This window comes from Patella vulgata, chromosome 4, assembly GCF_932274485.2.
Source record: "Patella vulgata chromosome 4, xgPatVulg1.2, whole genome shotgun sequence".
Lineage (NCBI taxonomy): Eukaryota > Metazoa > Mollusca > Gastropoda > Patellidae > Patella > Patella vulgata.
The window spans coordinates 1,510,439-1,528,362 of record NC_065882.2 but is presented as its reverse complement, the minus strand read 5'-3'; the positions used below and the strand labels follow the sequence as shown (position 1 = coordinate 1,528,362).

At 34.8% G+C, this 17,924-nt stretch overlaps 2 protein-coding genes across 2 annotated transcripts; one reads left to right on the top strand and one right to left on the bottom strand.

Annotated features, from left to right (window-relative positions):
- Positions 1 to 862: 862 nt before the first annotated feature.
- On the bottom strand, positions 863 to 6,789 carry LOC126817653 (zinc transporter ZIP1). Its single transcript, XM_050544760.1, has 2 exons — positions 6,696 to 6,789; positions 863 to 6,290 (listed from the first exon to the last, which is right to left on the bottom strand). The coding sequence occupies exon 2, from the start codon at positions 6,080 to 6,082 to the stop codon at positions 4,958 to 4,960; it is 1,125 nt and encodes a 374-aa protein (XP_050400717.1). The 5' UTR covers positions 6,083 to 6,290; positions 6,696 to 6,789; the 3' UTR covers positions 863 to 4,957.
- A 4,103-nt stretch (positions 6,790 to 10,892) lies between these two features.
- LOC126817642 (ankyrin-2) lies at positions 10,893 to 16,866 on the top strand. Its single transcript, XM_056100671.1, has one exon. It carries the CDS (start codon positions 11,070 to 11,072, stop codon positions 13,152 to 13,154), a length of 2,085 nt encoding a protein of 694 aa, XP_055956646.1. The 5' UTR covers positions 10,893 to 11,069; the 3' UTR covers positions 13,155 to 16,866.
- The last annotated feature ends 1,058 nt before the right edge of the window (positions 16,867 to 17,924 follow it).

Sequence of the window (17,924 nt, the reverse complement as noted above, 5' to 3'; positions counted from 1 at the left end):
AAAAAGAAATATTTCCATACAATTTATCTGTGCATTAATATCTATAATAATGGTTTCAACATGTTTAGTTGGCTAAATCTATTTGTTAAGGCCAGCTCAATTTTGTCAAGATCTATGAGATGTAAATAAGGTTAGGGCATGTGATTGATGGCGAGATTGTAGGTTAGGGTTAGGGTAAGCATGGGGGCTAGGTCCAGGGTTAGGGTTGGGATTAGCACTAGCCCTGTTTAGATCTTGTGACCTATAACGAAAACTTGAGCTGACCTTATCGTTTAGCACTAACCCATGTTGAGTCAGTTAATACTGTGTTATATATAGATCTTACAGGACTAGCTGATAAATTATGTAGGTTATGTATTAAATTTCTAAGTACGTCACACGTGACAGTGACACATGACATGACTTAGTAATTATATCACAATGGTTAATATAGACATATTTATACATAGGGTTATAAAGACAGAGTGAATGATGTTAGATTGATTGATTGATTGATGACAGATCTAATTGTTGTCATAATTTATTTTATAAAACAATCCCGCATTATGTCCTAAAAAAACCCAAATAAAACAAGGAAACTATCTCCCTTTTTATTATGGTGATTTATTCGAAGAAAGCAGAGGACTATTAAAATTGATCTGTTCGTCTGCCTGTCACTTTTTTGGGACACAATGACTATCCTTCTAATTGAACTAGAATGTTCAAACTTTGTGTAGGTGTTTATGTGGTGAATGCCTAGACGTATTTCTAAGATGAGCATTTTCTGCTTAAGCGGGGGTATGATACAGTATGCACACGTTAACCATTCGGGCCATCATCCCGTATTATATGAATACTCAAACAAAATAAACAACAATATTAATAATAATAATAATAACTTTTATTTCATATCAAAAAGATTTCAACACAGATCAACCATAACAATTCTAGATTTGATTATAAATTTACAAATTCATATTTTTGTGTAATAATATTCATAACTAATATATTTTATAAAAAATATAGCAGATAAAAACATGAAAACCTTTAGATCGCAATATTACAAACTAATCCAATTAAATCTCTCAAGATCATCGGTTGGCTGGGATATTACGTAGATTAGATACATCTGCAGATAAACACATGAAAGTCCTTTAGATCGCAATATTACAAACTAATCCGATTAAATCTCTCTAGATCATCGGTTGGCTTGGATATTTCATGGATTAGATACATCTGCGTCATTTAATCAGTTAATGTTAAAATTATCATAACAATGATAATTGAGACTAGGCTGTTCTTGTCTAAACTTCACACAATCATAATTTTGCTCAGAATGCAGTAGTTTGACTGAAACTTTAAATATATTCATTTTTCATTTATCTTTTTTTAAACTATTACAGCAAAATCTTACATAATGGATCTTTAAACTATTTTAGCAAGAACGACCAGCTCTTTATCTAAATCTTACATAATGTATCTTTAAACTTTTATAGCAAGAACGACCAGCTCTTTATCTAAATCTTGCATCTTTAACTATTATAACAAGAACAACCAGCTCTGAATTTAAATTTTAGCTAAATCTTAACATATCTATTGCATTTTAAAGTTAATTTCATAGATCTGTGCTTTTCCTACAGGAAAAAAAACGAGATTCATGCTTTAAACATAACCAGAAGATTCTTAAATGAGATTTTTCAAGTACAGGGTGCCCCCTCCCCTAAAAAAAAACCCCAACAGAACCCATAAAATTTTTATTAATTCCTACAAAGGACAAATTTGCTGGACTTAAACTTCAGTTAGAGAGAGTGAAGGAAATGGGGTTTATCGTCCACTCGACACAGACTAGTTCATTTCGGGACTAACATATGGTTTAATTTTATTTCAATAATTCAATTGCGCGTAGTGGTCTTTAGCAGTGAGAGGAAACTGTAGGAACCGGAGAAAACTCCTTGTCACGTATAACTTGAGTTTGAGTATATTTTTTGGAAAGAACGTGACTTTTAGTAGTTTACGCAAAGCCACCAAGACAACTGAAACTTTGGGGAATGTTCGTACACAGACTGATGTTTAAGTCCAGCAAATTTTATGAAATTTACTGGATCTTTTTTAGGATTTAATATAAATTTTATGGGTTCTGTTTTTTTGGGGTCAACCTGTATTACATATGAGATCATATCTAAATATTTAAGAACATCAAGACTATCCTCCATTAATTGCTGGCCAGATAGAAGGAAAACAGATTTAAAAATATCTGTACTGGACCACGTTAAAAATAAAAAAATACCATACATGGATTTTGAAATTCTAATATGGAAAGTGTGAGAAATGGGGTTTAGCGTTCACTCGACACAAATTAGGTTATTTCAGGACTAACATATGGTTCAATTTTATTTCAATAATTCGCTTGCCCTTGGTGGTCTTTCTCAGTGGGGGGAAACCGAAGGACCCGGAGAAAACCCACGATGTTGGACAGATGACCCTCCTCTTGTCACGTACAAGGTCTGGGTTGGATCCACACCACCTGACCCAATGACAGTCCTTATGATCTAAACCTGTCTAGTCCTTCGGATGATACGAAAAACCGAGGTCCTGTGTATACATTGGAATGCACGTAAAAGATCCCTTGGCAGATGGAATTCGATATAAGAGTAGGCGATAGTGCCGCTGCCCGGGCAAAATTTCCCTCATAGCACACTGTATGGCGTATGCCCATCTTCATTAGCCCAGTTTAGGAGCAGAACCGTAGGATGTTAAACCCCATTTCATTTCATTTTCCAACCTCACCTCCCAGAATATGGATGGATTTTGGATGACTAGTGACGGCAAGAAATATTTACATTAAATAAACCAGCCACTTCATGTGAGAAATCTGGTCTGGCTACACATCACTCATATTTTTTTAATTTTATTATAAAACATACATTATGAAAGAACTAAATCTGCCTATTGCAGGTCTTTCTGTAGGCCTGAAATGTTATCTAAATTATTAATTAGACATTAATTAACTTATCCAGACAGAACATAATCATCAACTCTCGATGTCATTGCTAGCCTGCGATATTCACTGGATTAGGATCCGATCAGCTGCTAAACTCTCATTCATGACTAAATCAAGAAATGGATAATCGAGACTATGTATTTTATCGTACCGATTTTAGTAATGATGATCGAGGCTAGTCCCAAAATTCAATCGCTAAATTCTCAGTTCAGTGTAGATCAATTCGACTGAAATTTTCAGCAAATTCCCTTTACATTATCTAGTTTTTAACTACTATAGCGAGAACTGCTAGCTCTTTATGTAATCTCCCATAATGTATCTTTAATAATAACAAAATACTGCCACACTGAAATTTTCAGCAAATCCCATTTACATTATCTCATTATTAACTATTATAACGAGAACTGCCAGCTCTTTATCTAATCTCCCATAATGTATCTTTAATCATGGGTATGTAAAAACACGTATACAGACATTTATCACATTTAACAAAGAAATATTGTTAATTTATACATTGCATAGAATAAATTGCTATATAATATTCACATTTATTATAACAAATAAAAATCGTACTCTTGTTTATTATCATGGAGGAAATCAATAAATGTATGAATGGGGATAGATTTTATCGGACAGACAGATGTTGATCATTTAGTTTCACCATTGCCATATTAATTCATCACAATTATCCTTCTCGTAACCCAGTTGGTAAAGAAAAGTACATGTAGGACGTTAAATTAAACCCTATTTCATTTCATCAGAATTATCTGGAGAAAAGTAGAACGTTTAAAAAAAACCCTTTTCATTTCATTTCATCAGAATTATCCACTTTAGGAAACACTACATTACATTAATGGCAAGCCTGGAAATAAGGCACCTGTCACAGACAATGTCAGGCACAGAATCAGGATTTGTCAGGCACTAAACTTCTGGTGCCTGTCATTTTGTCCGGCACTGATTTGTCTTTTTTTATTGACATTATTAATTTATGTCTGGCACTAAATTGAAAATGTCAGGTACTATTTGATTAGTGCCTGACATTTTGGTCAGGTACATCTAAAACGGTTATTTCCTGGCCTGATTAATGGGGAATACTACTTCTCTGGCATCTGCCACAACTTCTTGGTAGGTAAATGAAATGAAATGGGGTTTAATGAACTATTTTTCTGGGATCAGACCACAACTTGTTGGGTTATGAAATGAAATGAACCACTTTTCTAGAATCAGTGGGAGGAAACCGGAGAAAACCCACGAGGTTGGACAGGCAATCCTACTCCGTGTCATGTACAACCGGGGGAATCGAAACCACACCAGTTGATTCAATGACAGACTTTATAATACAACGCGCACACGCTAACGATTCAGCCATCCCCACCCCCTAATGGAGAGATAAACAAAGTACTGTATATTAAAATAAAATTTTTCGATTAATATGATTAATGCCACCAAATATCCTGACTTTAATAGAGTCATTACCTCTTTAATAGACGCATTGCCACAACATACATTTTGTTCATGTAAGGCAACTGACTGTCAACGAGCTTTGTCAAGTACAAATTATCACACAACATATATTATATCAATGGGGGTTTAACGTCCACTCAACACAAATTGAGTCATTTCGGGACTAACATATGGTTCAATTTTAATTCAATAATTCGCTTGCGCATAGGGGTCTTTAGCAGTGGGAGGAAACCGGAGGACCTGGAACAAACCCACGAGGTTGGACAGACGACCCTACTCGTTGTCTGCCAGTTGACTCAATGACAGACCTTATGATACAATGCGTGTGCTAACCATTCAGCCATCCAACCCCCTCCAATAACATAAGCCTATATACATTGTGTAATAATTTGTGCCTGATATTGTCTCTTTAAATCGACCACATGGGCATCATACCTTCCATTCACCGGTATCTTTTACTTTCATCACAATTCATCAAGATTCCTTTTAAATGAAATATTTAAACAATTAATATCACTTGTGATTTCCGTTCATTTCTGATTCTACAACACAAAAGGGTTTTTTAATATCTCCGCTTAAAAACAGAATCCCCGTGACTGTGCTGTACCCTAAAATCAAGAACAGCACCTTCAACAAACGATTAGTCTGACTGTTAAACTCATGGGGAAGCACTTCAAAGAATGTCACGTAAACGAAGGTCCCGGTGGCGATACCCTGCAACAATCCTTGCACCAGACTAGAAGTCGTCGAGTCCCACAGATTCATAATACCCATTCCCACACCAACACCCAGGGGTGCCGATATAGAAAAACCGAAGATTGAGCGAATAACCAAGCTCTGCGAAAGTCTGCTTTGTACAAGATTAAGTCCTAAACTGAATCCAAGGATACTCTTATGGAGAATCAACGCTGCGAAAATTCCAACGACGTCGCCGGTAGTTTTCTGTAAACCGACGGCCAGACCTTCGAATACAGAATGCATAGATAAAGCTATTAAGAGAATAAGCGAGCGCAGGGATGAATGTGGTAAATTATTGTTCCGATGGCTGTAAGAATCGCTTCTGATCAATCTTGTTTGCTTCTCGCCCTGAAAACTTGCTTCGAAATCGGGTTCATCACGGATACCAGTTATGGAATGGTCACTGCGTCCACTCTCCTCTTGCCAATTCTCATTTTCGTTCGTTAAAAGAGGTTTTTTGTCGCTGGATACGGAATTATCATGGATACGTTTTTCTTTGTACGTTAAAACAATCTGTTCCGTTATTAATATCACGAAGAATCCCAGGACCATGACAAATTCCGAGATGGGAAAACCAGTAAAAATATTGAACGAATACAGGACGTGAGTCATTGTTCGTCGTACGCCCGGTAACAGATCCAAAAAACATGTCGCTAAAAATACACCAGCCGCAAAACAACTCAATAAACCTATCACTTTTTTAAACAACGGTTTCAATCCACTGTCATCCTGATTATCTGAATTAGATTGTGAGTTAATCGTTGACGCCTGGTCTGCCGTCATCGAGCGCCTTTTCCATACATTCACCAATTTGACTGGGATTACTCCCACGATGAAAGTCAACAGGAACAAGGCCGTTAATATTATTCCTTTTACACCTTCTACCGTTAATGTTGTCATTTTGTCACCAGATTCTTTAATCCTACAAATTAGATGTTACTCTTTGATATTCTGACCCTGTGTGAACCAAACCTCTCAGCAATGTCTGGAGTAGGCCTACAGATTCTTGAACAATTTTGTTGTTTATATAACTTATTGAAACGCCTCCTACGAAGTTTGCTTTTTATTTTAGACTGGATCTAGAAACTGAGATACCCAGACACCACTCCTACAGAAGACAATAAATACATTACACATCGCCATAGTTTAATAGTTCATCCCCTTATAAACTTTAAAAACTTTTTTAACTTTACATTTTTTCCCCCAGGTACAGTGGCAATGACAGCAAAACAGTTTTTCAGTATTTAATCTGATGTCAGATACGGGTCGGAGTCGATGCAACTTGAATAAAGAATAAAACTTGCTGCACCCATCAAACCATTTAGATCTACTCCTGACAATATATGTTGATGTGTATATATTATCCCAATATTTAGAATTTTAAAGTGGCGTTTAGTATTTGTCACATGATGTGAAACTAACAAAATTAAACCCTCTCTGTCTCACGCCATGCAGTACCAAAGCCGAGATCAAATCAGCCGTCACTTTCTCATCCTTCACTAAGAATACTCACCCTTCACTAACTGCGAATCAAGATGGCCGTCACTTACAAATTCGCTGGATGACCATGACTTCAGTGAAATCACGTGCTCGGTATGGGCTAATCCGAGCCTTCGATAAATAAAATGAATTGAAAGTAGTCTGTTTTTAGTAACCCATTTCGTTGCTCAAAATAAAAATGCTTTTATCTCTTCTAAAGTATGTAATCATGAATGTGCCAGAAAATAACAAGTAGATTTAAAGAGCCATAGAAACCTTCTTTCCGGTGATATATGACACAATAACTGGAATTTCGTATTAAGACACGTATTTTGACATTAAACACTCGCCCCACCCCACCACTATCTTTAATTTAATTCAGCCAGTGAAGGCTACCAAACTTGTATCAATTTTAATACATTCCGCCAAAATATAATAAATACATTTCAAGAGAGGATTAACTTTACTTTTCAGTATAGATCTACGGAATTTTAGATTAAGCCCCGCATTTTAATTTCAAATACCCCCCCCCACCTATTCTTTCACTTTTCAAGGCAAGTAAATATAAATGTGCCAGAAAATTATTTATATATTTGAAAAGAGCAATGAACGCGCTTTCTACTGATATGTAGCATGATATCAGGAATTTCGTATTAAGACCCGTATTTTTACTTTAAATACCCCCCCCCCCCCCCGCCACATCATTTAATAGATTTTTGAACCGTTCGTTTTGATCACCTCTCAAGGTAAGTAAATATAAATGTGCCAGAAAATTATTTATAGATTTGAAAAGAGAAATGAATGTGCTTTTCATTATGTAACATGATATCAGGAATTTCGTATTAAGACCCGTATTTTTACTTTAAATACCCCCCATCCCCATCATTTAATAGATTTTTGTACCGTTCGTCTTTGATCACCTCTCAAGGCAAGTAAATACGAATGTGCCAGAAAATTATTTATATATTTAGAAAGAGCAGTGACCACGCTTTCTACTGATTTGTAGCATGATATCTGGAATTTCGTATTAAGACCCGTATTTTTACTTTAAATACCCACCTCCCCAAAAAATCATTTAATAGATTTTTGTACCGTTCGTCTTTGGTCACCTCTCAAGGCAAGTAAATATGAATGTGCCAGAATATTATTTATATATTTAGAAAGGCCAGTGAACGTTCTTTCTACTGATATGTAGCATGATATCTGTAATTTCGTATTAAGACCCGTATTTATACTTTAAATAACACCCCCCCCCCCCATCATTTAATAGAATATATAAAATATATAAATGTTTTTTCTGGCATATTCATATTTACCCAAGAGAGGTGATCAAAGACGAACGGTATAAAAATCTATCAAATGATGGGGGGGGGGGATTTAACGTAAAAATACGGGTCTTAATACGAAATTCCAGATATCATGCTATATATCAGTAGAAAGCACGGTCACTGCTCTTTCTAAATATATAAATAATTTTCTGGCACATCCATATGTACTTGCCTTGATAGGTGACCAAAGACGAACGGTACAAAACTTTATTAAATGATGGGGAGGGGGGTATTTAAAGTAAAAATACGGGTCTTAATACGAAATTCCTGATATCATGTTACATATCACTGAAAAGCACATTCATTGCTCTTTTCAAATATATCAATAATTTTCTGACACATTTATATTCACTTATATTGAGAGGTGATCAAAGACGATCGAACAGGTTCCAAAATCTATTGAATGATTGGGGGGGGGGGGGTATTTAAAGTAAAAATACGGGTCTTAATACGAAATTCCTGATATCATGTTACATGTCACTGAAAAGCACTTTCATTGCTCTTTTCAAATATATAAATAATTTACTGGCACATTTATATTTATTCACCTTAATAGATGATAAATAAAAGTCGAGTGAAACAAAACTCTATTGAATGATGGGGGTAGGGGTATTCAAAATAAAAATACGGGTCTTAATACGAAATTCCAGATATCATGTTACATATGATATCATGTTACTTATCACTGAAAAGCAAATTCATTTCTCTTTTCAAATATATAAATTATTTTCTGGCACATTTATATTTACTTATCTTGACAAACTATCAAAGTTGGATAATACTGAACTCTTTTAAGTAATATCGGGGGGGGGGGGTATTCAATGTCTAATTAAGGGTGTTAATACGAAATTCCAGATATCATGCTACATATCAGTAGAAAGCACGGTCATTGCTCGTTTCAAATATATAAATAATTGTCTGGCACATTCATATTTACTTGCCTTGAGAGGTGAACAAAGACGAACGGTACAAAAATCTATTAAATGATGGGGGGGGGGTAATTTAAAGTAAAAATACGGGTCTTAATACGGAATTCCTGATATCATGCTACATATCAGTAGAAAGTGTGGTCACTGCTCTTTCTAAATATATAAATAATTTTCTGACACATTCATATTTACTTGCCTTGAGAGGTGACCAAAGACGAACGGTATAAAAATATATTAAATGATGGGGGGGGGGGTATTTAAAGTAAAAATACGGGTCTTAATACGAAATTCCTGATATCATGTTACATATCACTGAAAAGCACAATTATTTCTCTTTTCAAATATATAAATAATTTTCTGGCACATTCATATTTACTTGCCTTGAGAGGTGACCAAAGACGAACGGTACAAAAATCTATTAAATGATGGGGGGGGGGGGTATATTTAAAGTAAAAATACGGGTCTTAATACGAAATTCCTGATATCATGTTACATATCACTGAAAAGCATAATCATTTCTCTTTTTTAAATATATAAATAATTTTCTGGCACATTTATATTTACTTACCTTTATAGATGATCAAGGTCGAGTGAAACAAAACTCTATTGAATGATGGGGGTGGGGTATTCAAAGTAAAAATACGGGTCTTAAAACGAAATTCCAGATATCATGTTACATATCACTAAAAAGCAAATTCAGTTCTCTTTTCAAATATATAAATTATTTTCTGGCACATTCATATTTACTTGCTTTGAGAGGTGACCAAAGACGAACGTTACAAAAATCTATTAAATGAGGGGGGGGGGGGGGGTATTTAAAGTAAAATACGTGTCTTAATACGAAATTCCAGATATCATGCTACATATCAGTAGAAAGCACGTTCACTACTCTTTTTAAATATGTAAATAATTTTCTGGCACATTTATATTTACTTGCCTTGAAAAGTGAAAGAAAAGGTGGGGGGGGGGGGTATTTGAAATTAAAATGCGGGGCTTAATCTAAAATTCCGTAGATCTATACTGAAAAGTAAAGTTAATCCTCTCTTGAAATGTATTTATTATTTTTTCGGCGGAATGTATATATACGTTTTAAATTAAAATTGATACAAGTTTGGTAGCCTTCACTGGCTGAATTAAAGATAGTGGTGGGGGTGGGGCGAGTGTTTAATGTCAAAATACGTGTCTTAATACGAAATTCCAGTTATTGTGTCATATATCACCGGAAAGAAGGTTTCTATGGCTCTTTAAATCTACTTGTTATTTTCTGGCACATTCATGATTACATACTTTAGAAGAGATAAAAGCATTTTTATTTTAGCAAAGAAATGGGTTACTAAAAATAGACTACTTTCAATTCATTTCATTTATCGAAGGCTCGGATTAGCCCATACCGAGCACGTGATTTCACTGAAGTCATGGTCATCCAGCGAATTTGTAAGTGACGGCCATCTTGATTCGCAGTTAGTGAAGGGTGAGTATTCTTAGTGAAGGATGAGAAAGTGACGGCTGATTTGATCTCGGCAGTACCAAATGACCAATCTGTTTCACAGAGAATTACGAGTCTCGTATAATATCTCTGTCATAGATGACTGCCTTAACACGTGCTGTCACAGCACGCGGTGTGAATCATTTGCTGAATGGCGCGTGCATTGTTTACATAAGACATAACTGCAGAATGCTACATTTTAGTCAATTTAATACCCATTTACACTAAATCGGAAATAATTTTTACCTACAAATACGTCAAACGCCTTTATTTATTTTTCCAATATATACAAAAAATGTTTTAGAATCTAATTTGTCGCAGGAAAAAAGTTAATATTTCTAGCTCATTAAGCCGCATCAATGTTATCCTTATCAGTGATTGTCGCGGCCAAGCAAATATTCACTGCGGATCAGTGTGCCAAATGACAACTGACACCGCGAACTGTAAAGACTGGATGTACGAGACTTGTTATATTTTCGATTTTCTGTAAAAATAACGGATTGACTACTGGATTTCGAAATAAAACCTACATCGTACGTTGGTAGAAAGATAAGATAAGATTTTTATTGATTCATCATAAACAGATAAAACACAGTATCGATATGCGTTTATCGTCGCCCAAAAAAGAGTGGATAATATCGTCTGCTTGTTTGAGTAGGCTATAAATGAAATTTTCAGCGTTTTACGTGAACATGGAGGGTCCAATAGAAGAAGCAGTGAGAAACTTAAATCCTTCACTTTTACTGTCTGTTTTGTCTGCTGTAAATTCAACACTATCATCAGAACAGCTTGATAATTTGTACTTCATTGCTGTTAAGGCTTTATCAGAGAAGATCTGGTGTGTGAATAATGGTATCCAAACTGTCTACCTACTAAGAAACTTGGGAGCTCCAATAAATCGTCAAGATAAGAATGGAGACACGCCATTATTGCAGTACTTAAAAATGGAGGAGTTAAATCCTGATGTTGTTGAAGCATTTTTAAGGTGTAATTCTGATGTATATGCCACAAACAATGAAGGTTGTTATCCCCTGGATCTGGTTACTATAAAACAAAACATTCCCAAATCTGTGAAAGATGTTTTTATGAGATATGTTCCAGGTATATGGGAAGCAGTAGAGGGGGATGATGCCATGAATGTAAGAAAATTAGTAAATCAGTGGTGTAGAGTAGATGTACAGCAGAATGGTAAATCTCTGTTACAGTTGTCATTAGAAGTTGGCAATGAAAATATTATTAGAGTTGTAAGCTGTATCCGACCTTCTATGGATCTTGCACATGGTGTTTTATCAGGTGATGTTCAAGCTGTCAAAAATGTTCTGGATTCAAAAAGAAAAATAAACATAAATTTTAGAAACATGGGAGATAAAGGTGCTACGCCATTATACTATGCTTTGAAACAAGGGAACAGGAATATTGTGAATATGCTATTGGAACATGGAGCTCGTGTGGATCTTGGTATGAAAGCCGATTATGACTATGAGACAGACATTCCTATGTACTTTGCAGTATTGGGATTACAGCCCCCGATTCAATCCACTTTATTAAAACAAGTTACGCCTAAAGGTGCCATCAGTGTGGATAAAATCTTCTATAAAGGGAAAAATGTGTTATTCCATTGTATAGATGAAACCGTGAGAAGCGATGTTGTGGATCATATTTTACATCTTGGTTCTGCATATTTAGTAACACAAAGTATTGAGGATAATATGTATGCAAGGGATTATGCTCAGAAATTGCAATCTGAAGAAATAACAAATGTTATAGATAAGAATGTTAGAAGATGGATTATAGAAGGTGGAGATAACAGAAAAATATTATTTTTACACAACTATCCACATATTCCTCAAGTCATATTGAATTCTGAAGAGGAAGAAGCTTATACTTGTTTGCCAAATTACTACAAACAGATCACAAGATTTCATGAAGCTGTAGAGGACAGTGATTATGAAACTACCAGACATTTATTAGAATTTATGGATTGTCGTGCAATTGGTGTATTTGGAACATGTTTAGCAGACTCAAAAAGATTAGGAGACGGACAATCAGCTCTTCATAAAGCAGTTTTAAGAAGAAATGTTCAAATAGTTCAATTATTAGCCGAGACATTGGTGTATCAACAAAAACAGAGAATAGATTCAATACGAGATCAGTTCTTTCGAACACCATTACATTATGCTTATGGTATGGAGAATGAAACTTGTATTGTTAATATTTTGTTAGATTATGGTGCATCAGAATTTACAATGGATAAGAATGGACGTTCGCCATTAGCATTTAAAGATAGAAGGGGTCAACAGTTAATGAACAATTTGCTTGAGTATCAACTAGATCAGGTAAAAAATGAACCCGAACCCGATCCATGGTCAGTACCAATGCCTATGCCCATCATTGGTTATCTGCTTAGTTGTAGTCATCCTAATCATCTTGCATCTTTGATATCACACAAACAGCCTGTTCTTACAACTAATCAACGTAGACGGTCAGTACCAGAAATAAAGATACGTCAAATAGCTTCGACATCTGCAAGCATTGCTTCTCATCTAACCAATTTTACAGAATCTTTACGATCACGATTAGTACAGAGAACTTATCGTCGTCATGTTAGTGCTGATAAAGATTACCATCGTATACCTACTGATGACCAAAGACTAGATGATCACCCAGACCATTTTATTTTTAATGCTGAAGCTGCAGATTTATTATGTGAAAGGGAGATAAAACATTCATCCTCGTGTATAATGCAATAAGAATACTTGTTTCTGCGTATACGGTCCAGTGTGTATTATTAAACGACAATATTGGTGTCCACCAATATTACATATGTGGAAGAACAGGTTAAACGTATTCAATATATAATTATAACAGAGATGGTAGATGCGTAACGATCGTTTGAAGAAACGGGCAGTTTATCAAAAAACTACAGACCACTTTGGTTAAAATTTATGAAACTTGTTTTGTTTCATACAAACCTGTGTATAAGCACCAACAAAACCTTATGTGGATTTTACCAATTTATATCCAGAATAGCAACCTTTCCCATGCAGCCCCGACGTTTTGTTCCGTTTAAACTGAAATGTTTGATAAATGACAACCTGTTTGTTAATTTATTATTTATTCAATAAATGAGATAAAAAAAAAATAATACTGCCACATCAATGGCAATTGGAATGTTAATAAACAAAGTCAACTCCAATACTAATAAAATTGTGTCATTGAATAATAAAAGCACCAAGATTATAGGTTATTTAAAATAACTGAAATAAAAAAAATAAAAAAAAGATTATAGCAATATTGGTAGAATTTTATTGTGAGTCAAATCATCTTAAAGTTAATGAGATGAAGACAAAAATTGTTGTATTTAGGAAGGGGAGGAATTTTAAAACACATCCATGGACATTTAAAGATTGTAATATTGAATTTGTTAAAAACTTTAATTACCTAGGTGTTAACTTTAATTATAATTGTAAACCAAATCTTACTCAACAAACAATATCATCTCCGGGTAATAAAGCATGTTTCGGCTTGCACAAAATAATAAAAGAAAACAATTTCAATATAAAAACAAGCCTTTCATTATTTGATACATATATTGGTTCCATATTAAACTATGTCTGTGAAACATGGGGATACCACCCTGGAGTATTAAACTATGTCTGTGAAACATGGGGATACCACCCTGGAGTATTAAACTATGGCTGTGAAACATGGGGATACCACCCTGGAGTATTAAACTATGGCTGTGAAACATGGGGATACCACCCTGGAGTATTAAACTATGGCTGTGAAACATGGGGATACCACCCTGGAGTATTAAACTATGTCTGTGAAACATGGGGATTCCACCGGGAACCCTGGAGTATTAAACTATGGCTGTGAAACATGGGGATACCACCCTGGAGTATTAAACTATGGCTGTGAAACATGGGGATACCACCCTGGAGTATTAAACTATGTCTGTGAAACATGGGGATATCACCCTGGAGTATTAAACTATGTCTGTGAAACATGGGAATACCACCCTTGAGTATTAAACTATGTCTGTGAAACATGGGGATACCACCGGGCACCCTGGAGATGATATTGAAAAAGACCATACTAAATATTGTAAAAGACTACTTGGGGTAAAACTGTCTACAACTAATGCACTCATTTATTATGAACTAGGTAGATTACCTCTATCTTTAATAAGAAAATAAAGAATTATTAAATATTGGCTCAAGTTACTGAAAACAAACAATGTTATTCTCCATTCCTGCTACATGGATATGCTAGCATTACATACGTCCAATAAGAGTTACAGCCCTTGGATAAATTTTGTTAAGAGTTGTTTAGAAACTTATGGCTTTGGTTACATATGGGAAACAATCTGTATTCGACGATAAGATATTTTTGAGTGAATTTTATCAGAGAATTAAAGATGTTTATATTCAGTCTTTGTCAGAATACTTTGAAACGTCTTCAAAATGTCTTCTTTATAGAAGTTTGAATGTAGATTTTAAATTACAGTTTTATTTAAAACACCCTATATATTATAAGAATGATATTTGTAAACTTAGAGTAAGCTAAATAAAAATTGAGACAGGGAGATATTACAATATAGAGAGAAATGAAAGACTTTGTATATACTGTAATGATTTAGAAATAGAAGATGTGGCGTGCCCCAGGGTAGTATCCTGGGACCGTTATTATTTCTGTGCTATGTAAACGATATGGTTAACAGTATCCCCTCAAAATGTAAACTTATTTTATACGCAGATGACAGTACAATATTATTTTCCGATCAGAATCCTGAAGTTGTTTCACAAACACTTGGCTGTGCTCTTGATTCCTGTTCAGAATGGCTCATCGATAATAAACTGTCGCTCCATCTCAAGAAAAAAAAGTGTATTCTCTTCGGGCCTACACGTAAACTAAGAAGTATTAAAGAGTTTACAATAACCTGCAATAACCATACCGTAAAAGCAACAGATAACCTTAAATATTTGGGTCTACGTTTTGACAAATGCTTGTCTGGTGTGGACAATTTTAACAAAATTATTAAGAAAGCAAATTCAAGATTACAATTTCTGTTTCGCTATAATAAATGCCTTAGCAAAAAAAACAAAAATTTACTTTGTTCTGCACTTATTCAGTGCCACTTTGATTATGCCTGCTCAGCCTGGTATTCTGGTGTGAATCAATCACTTAAAAATAAATTACAAGTTGTTCAAAATAAGGTTCTTAGATTTGTGAATGGGCTAGGACGTAGAGATCATGTTTCATATTCTGATTTGAATATACTTAATGTTGAAAACCGAGTTAAACAGTTAAAACTCAATCACGTACATAAAATTTTTCATAATAATTGTCCATCATACCTTAAATCAAAATTTAAATGTGTTAGAGATACTCATCAATATGGCACAAGATCTAGTTTATTCAATTTTGCGGTTCCAAAATGCTCGGGTAGAGATCAGCTCACATCATTTTATTATACCGCCATAAGTGTCTGGAACGATTTACCGAATGATATTAAGTCTTTAGATTCACTTTACAGCTGCAGCCAAGAAGTATTTATTGTTAATACAATGTTAATCTGTGATGCTACAAGTTTGATAATCTACTATTAATAAAATTGGTTGATGTATAACATCTAGACATAAATATATTTTATTATTTGTGATACAATGCTGTGATGGCATGTTTATTAAATTTTGCCTCCCAATGATGACCTGACGCGACCTTGGCAACTTTGGACTCCATTGGAAATAAGCAACGGATGTTATATAAGTCAGGCTTTATGGGCTATCCTAAGTAAAGGTCTCTTCATGACACCATAGCTATCATATTTCTCTATGCTTGTCTCATATGGCATCCCACATTATTACAATGTAGCACATAGTTCTTTTTTTCATATACATATCTGTATTTATTGTTGTCACTTTCCCAGTCGTGTAATGCGACACTAGTTCTTATTATAATACATTAATTTATTGTCATGTTGTAACCTTTACTTGAAGAATAAATAAATAAATAAATAAATAAAACTACAAGCTTGATAATCTACTATTAATAAAATTGGTTGATGTATAACATGTAGACATAAATATATTTTATTATTTGTGATACAATGCTGTGATGGCATGTTTATTAAATTTTGCCTTCCAATGATGACCTGACGCGACCTTGGCAACTTTGGACCCCATTGGAAATAAGCATTGGATGTTATATAGGTCAGGCTTTATGGGCTATCCTAAGTAAAGGTCTCTTCATGACACCATACCTATCATATTTCTCTATGCTTGTCTCATTTGGCATCCCACTTATACAATGTAGCACATAGTTCTTATTTTCATAAACATATCTGTATTTATTGTTGTCACTTTCCCAGTCGTGTAATGCGACACTAGTTCTTATTATAATACATTAATTTATTGTCATGTTGTAACCTTTACTTGAAGAATAAATAAATAAATAAAATCATTTTGTCCTAGTCTGCAAATCCCACGCAACTTTAAGAGAAAAGTATATAGACACATACTATTGGAAAAAACCATCAATGTTTAAATTTATAGAACTGCTGAATAATGAAAATTGTATATTGTTAAATAATTTAGGAAAATTTGTACATTTTGCGCTGAAATCTCGCTTATAGAGATGTCCTACATTTTACAGCCCCACTAAATAGGAAATATTTGTTCCATACCGATTTACACTTAAAGAGCCATTTAATAACTGTGTTTTCAAATGTTCAATTCTTGTATCAAGTTGTCGATATTTCTTAACTCGAGGACTTTTGGTACCACCAAATAATATCTGTGAAATGGTGATTTCGACAACTGTGTTCAAAATGTCATTTTAAACGATGTCACAGAAATTGCAGTGATGTCGTAGGTGTTAATTGGTGATCATACCTTACCAACCTATGACTACTTGGCACTCGCTTGCAAAAATGGCATTTTACAAATAGTAGCCTACTCAAGAAAAAGAAAGTTTTTTTCCGTGCGAATGATGGAATTATCGAGTGAATATAGTGAATATGTCATTTTGTTATTGAACGGAGGGGTGGGGTGGGGTGTATGGGTGTGTGGGGGGTGCACTGGGCTGTAGCAACAGGCCCCCAATATTAGTTCTAAAAATATTTGGTCCATCAATAAATATGCCATTTATTATGTTGAATATTATGTTTGTGCCAATTATTATCAACCAGACCCACAAATTGCATTTGTGTGAGGGACAATGACCAGAAATATGCCATTATGCCACCTTTGCACTGTTGATGCATGGCCTCGGATAAATATTTCACCCAGCGGACCCATATATATCAACCTTAATTCGGTCCTGAGAATTAATAGCTTATATTTCCCCTGTCGATATAATGTCAGGGATGGGGGACCCGCCCCTGCAGTGGTGACGGAAGGAGGACATGACTCTGAAAAACGTCTAGCTGTTCGGGCGGAACCAAAAACTAAGGTCCCGTGTATATAGACACGCTTAAGAGAATCCTTGACAGTTGGAATTCAATTGCTGCCTGGGCA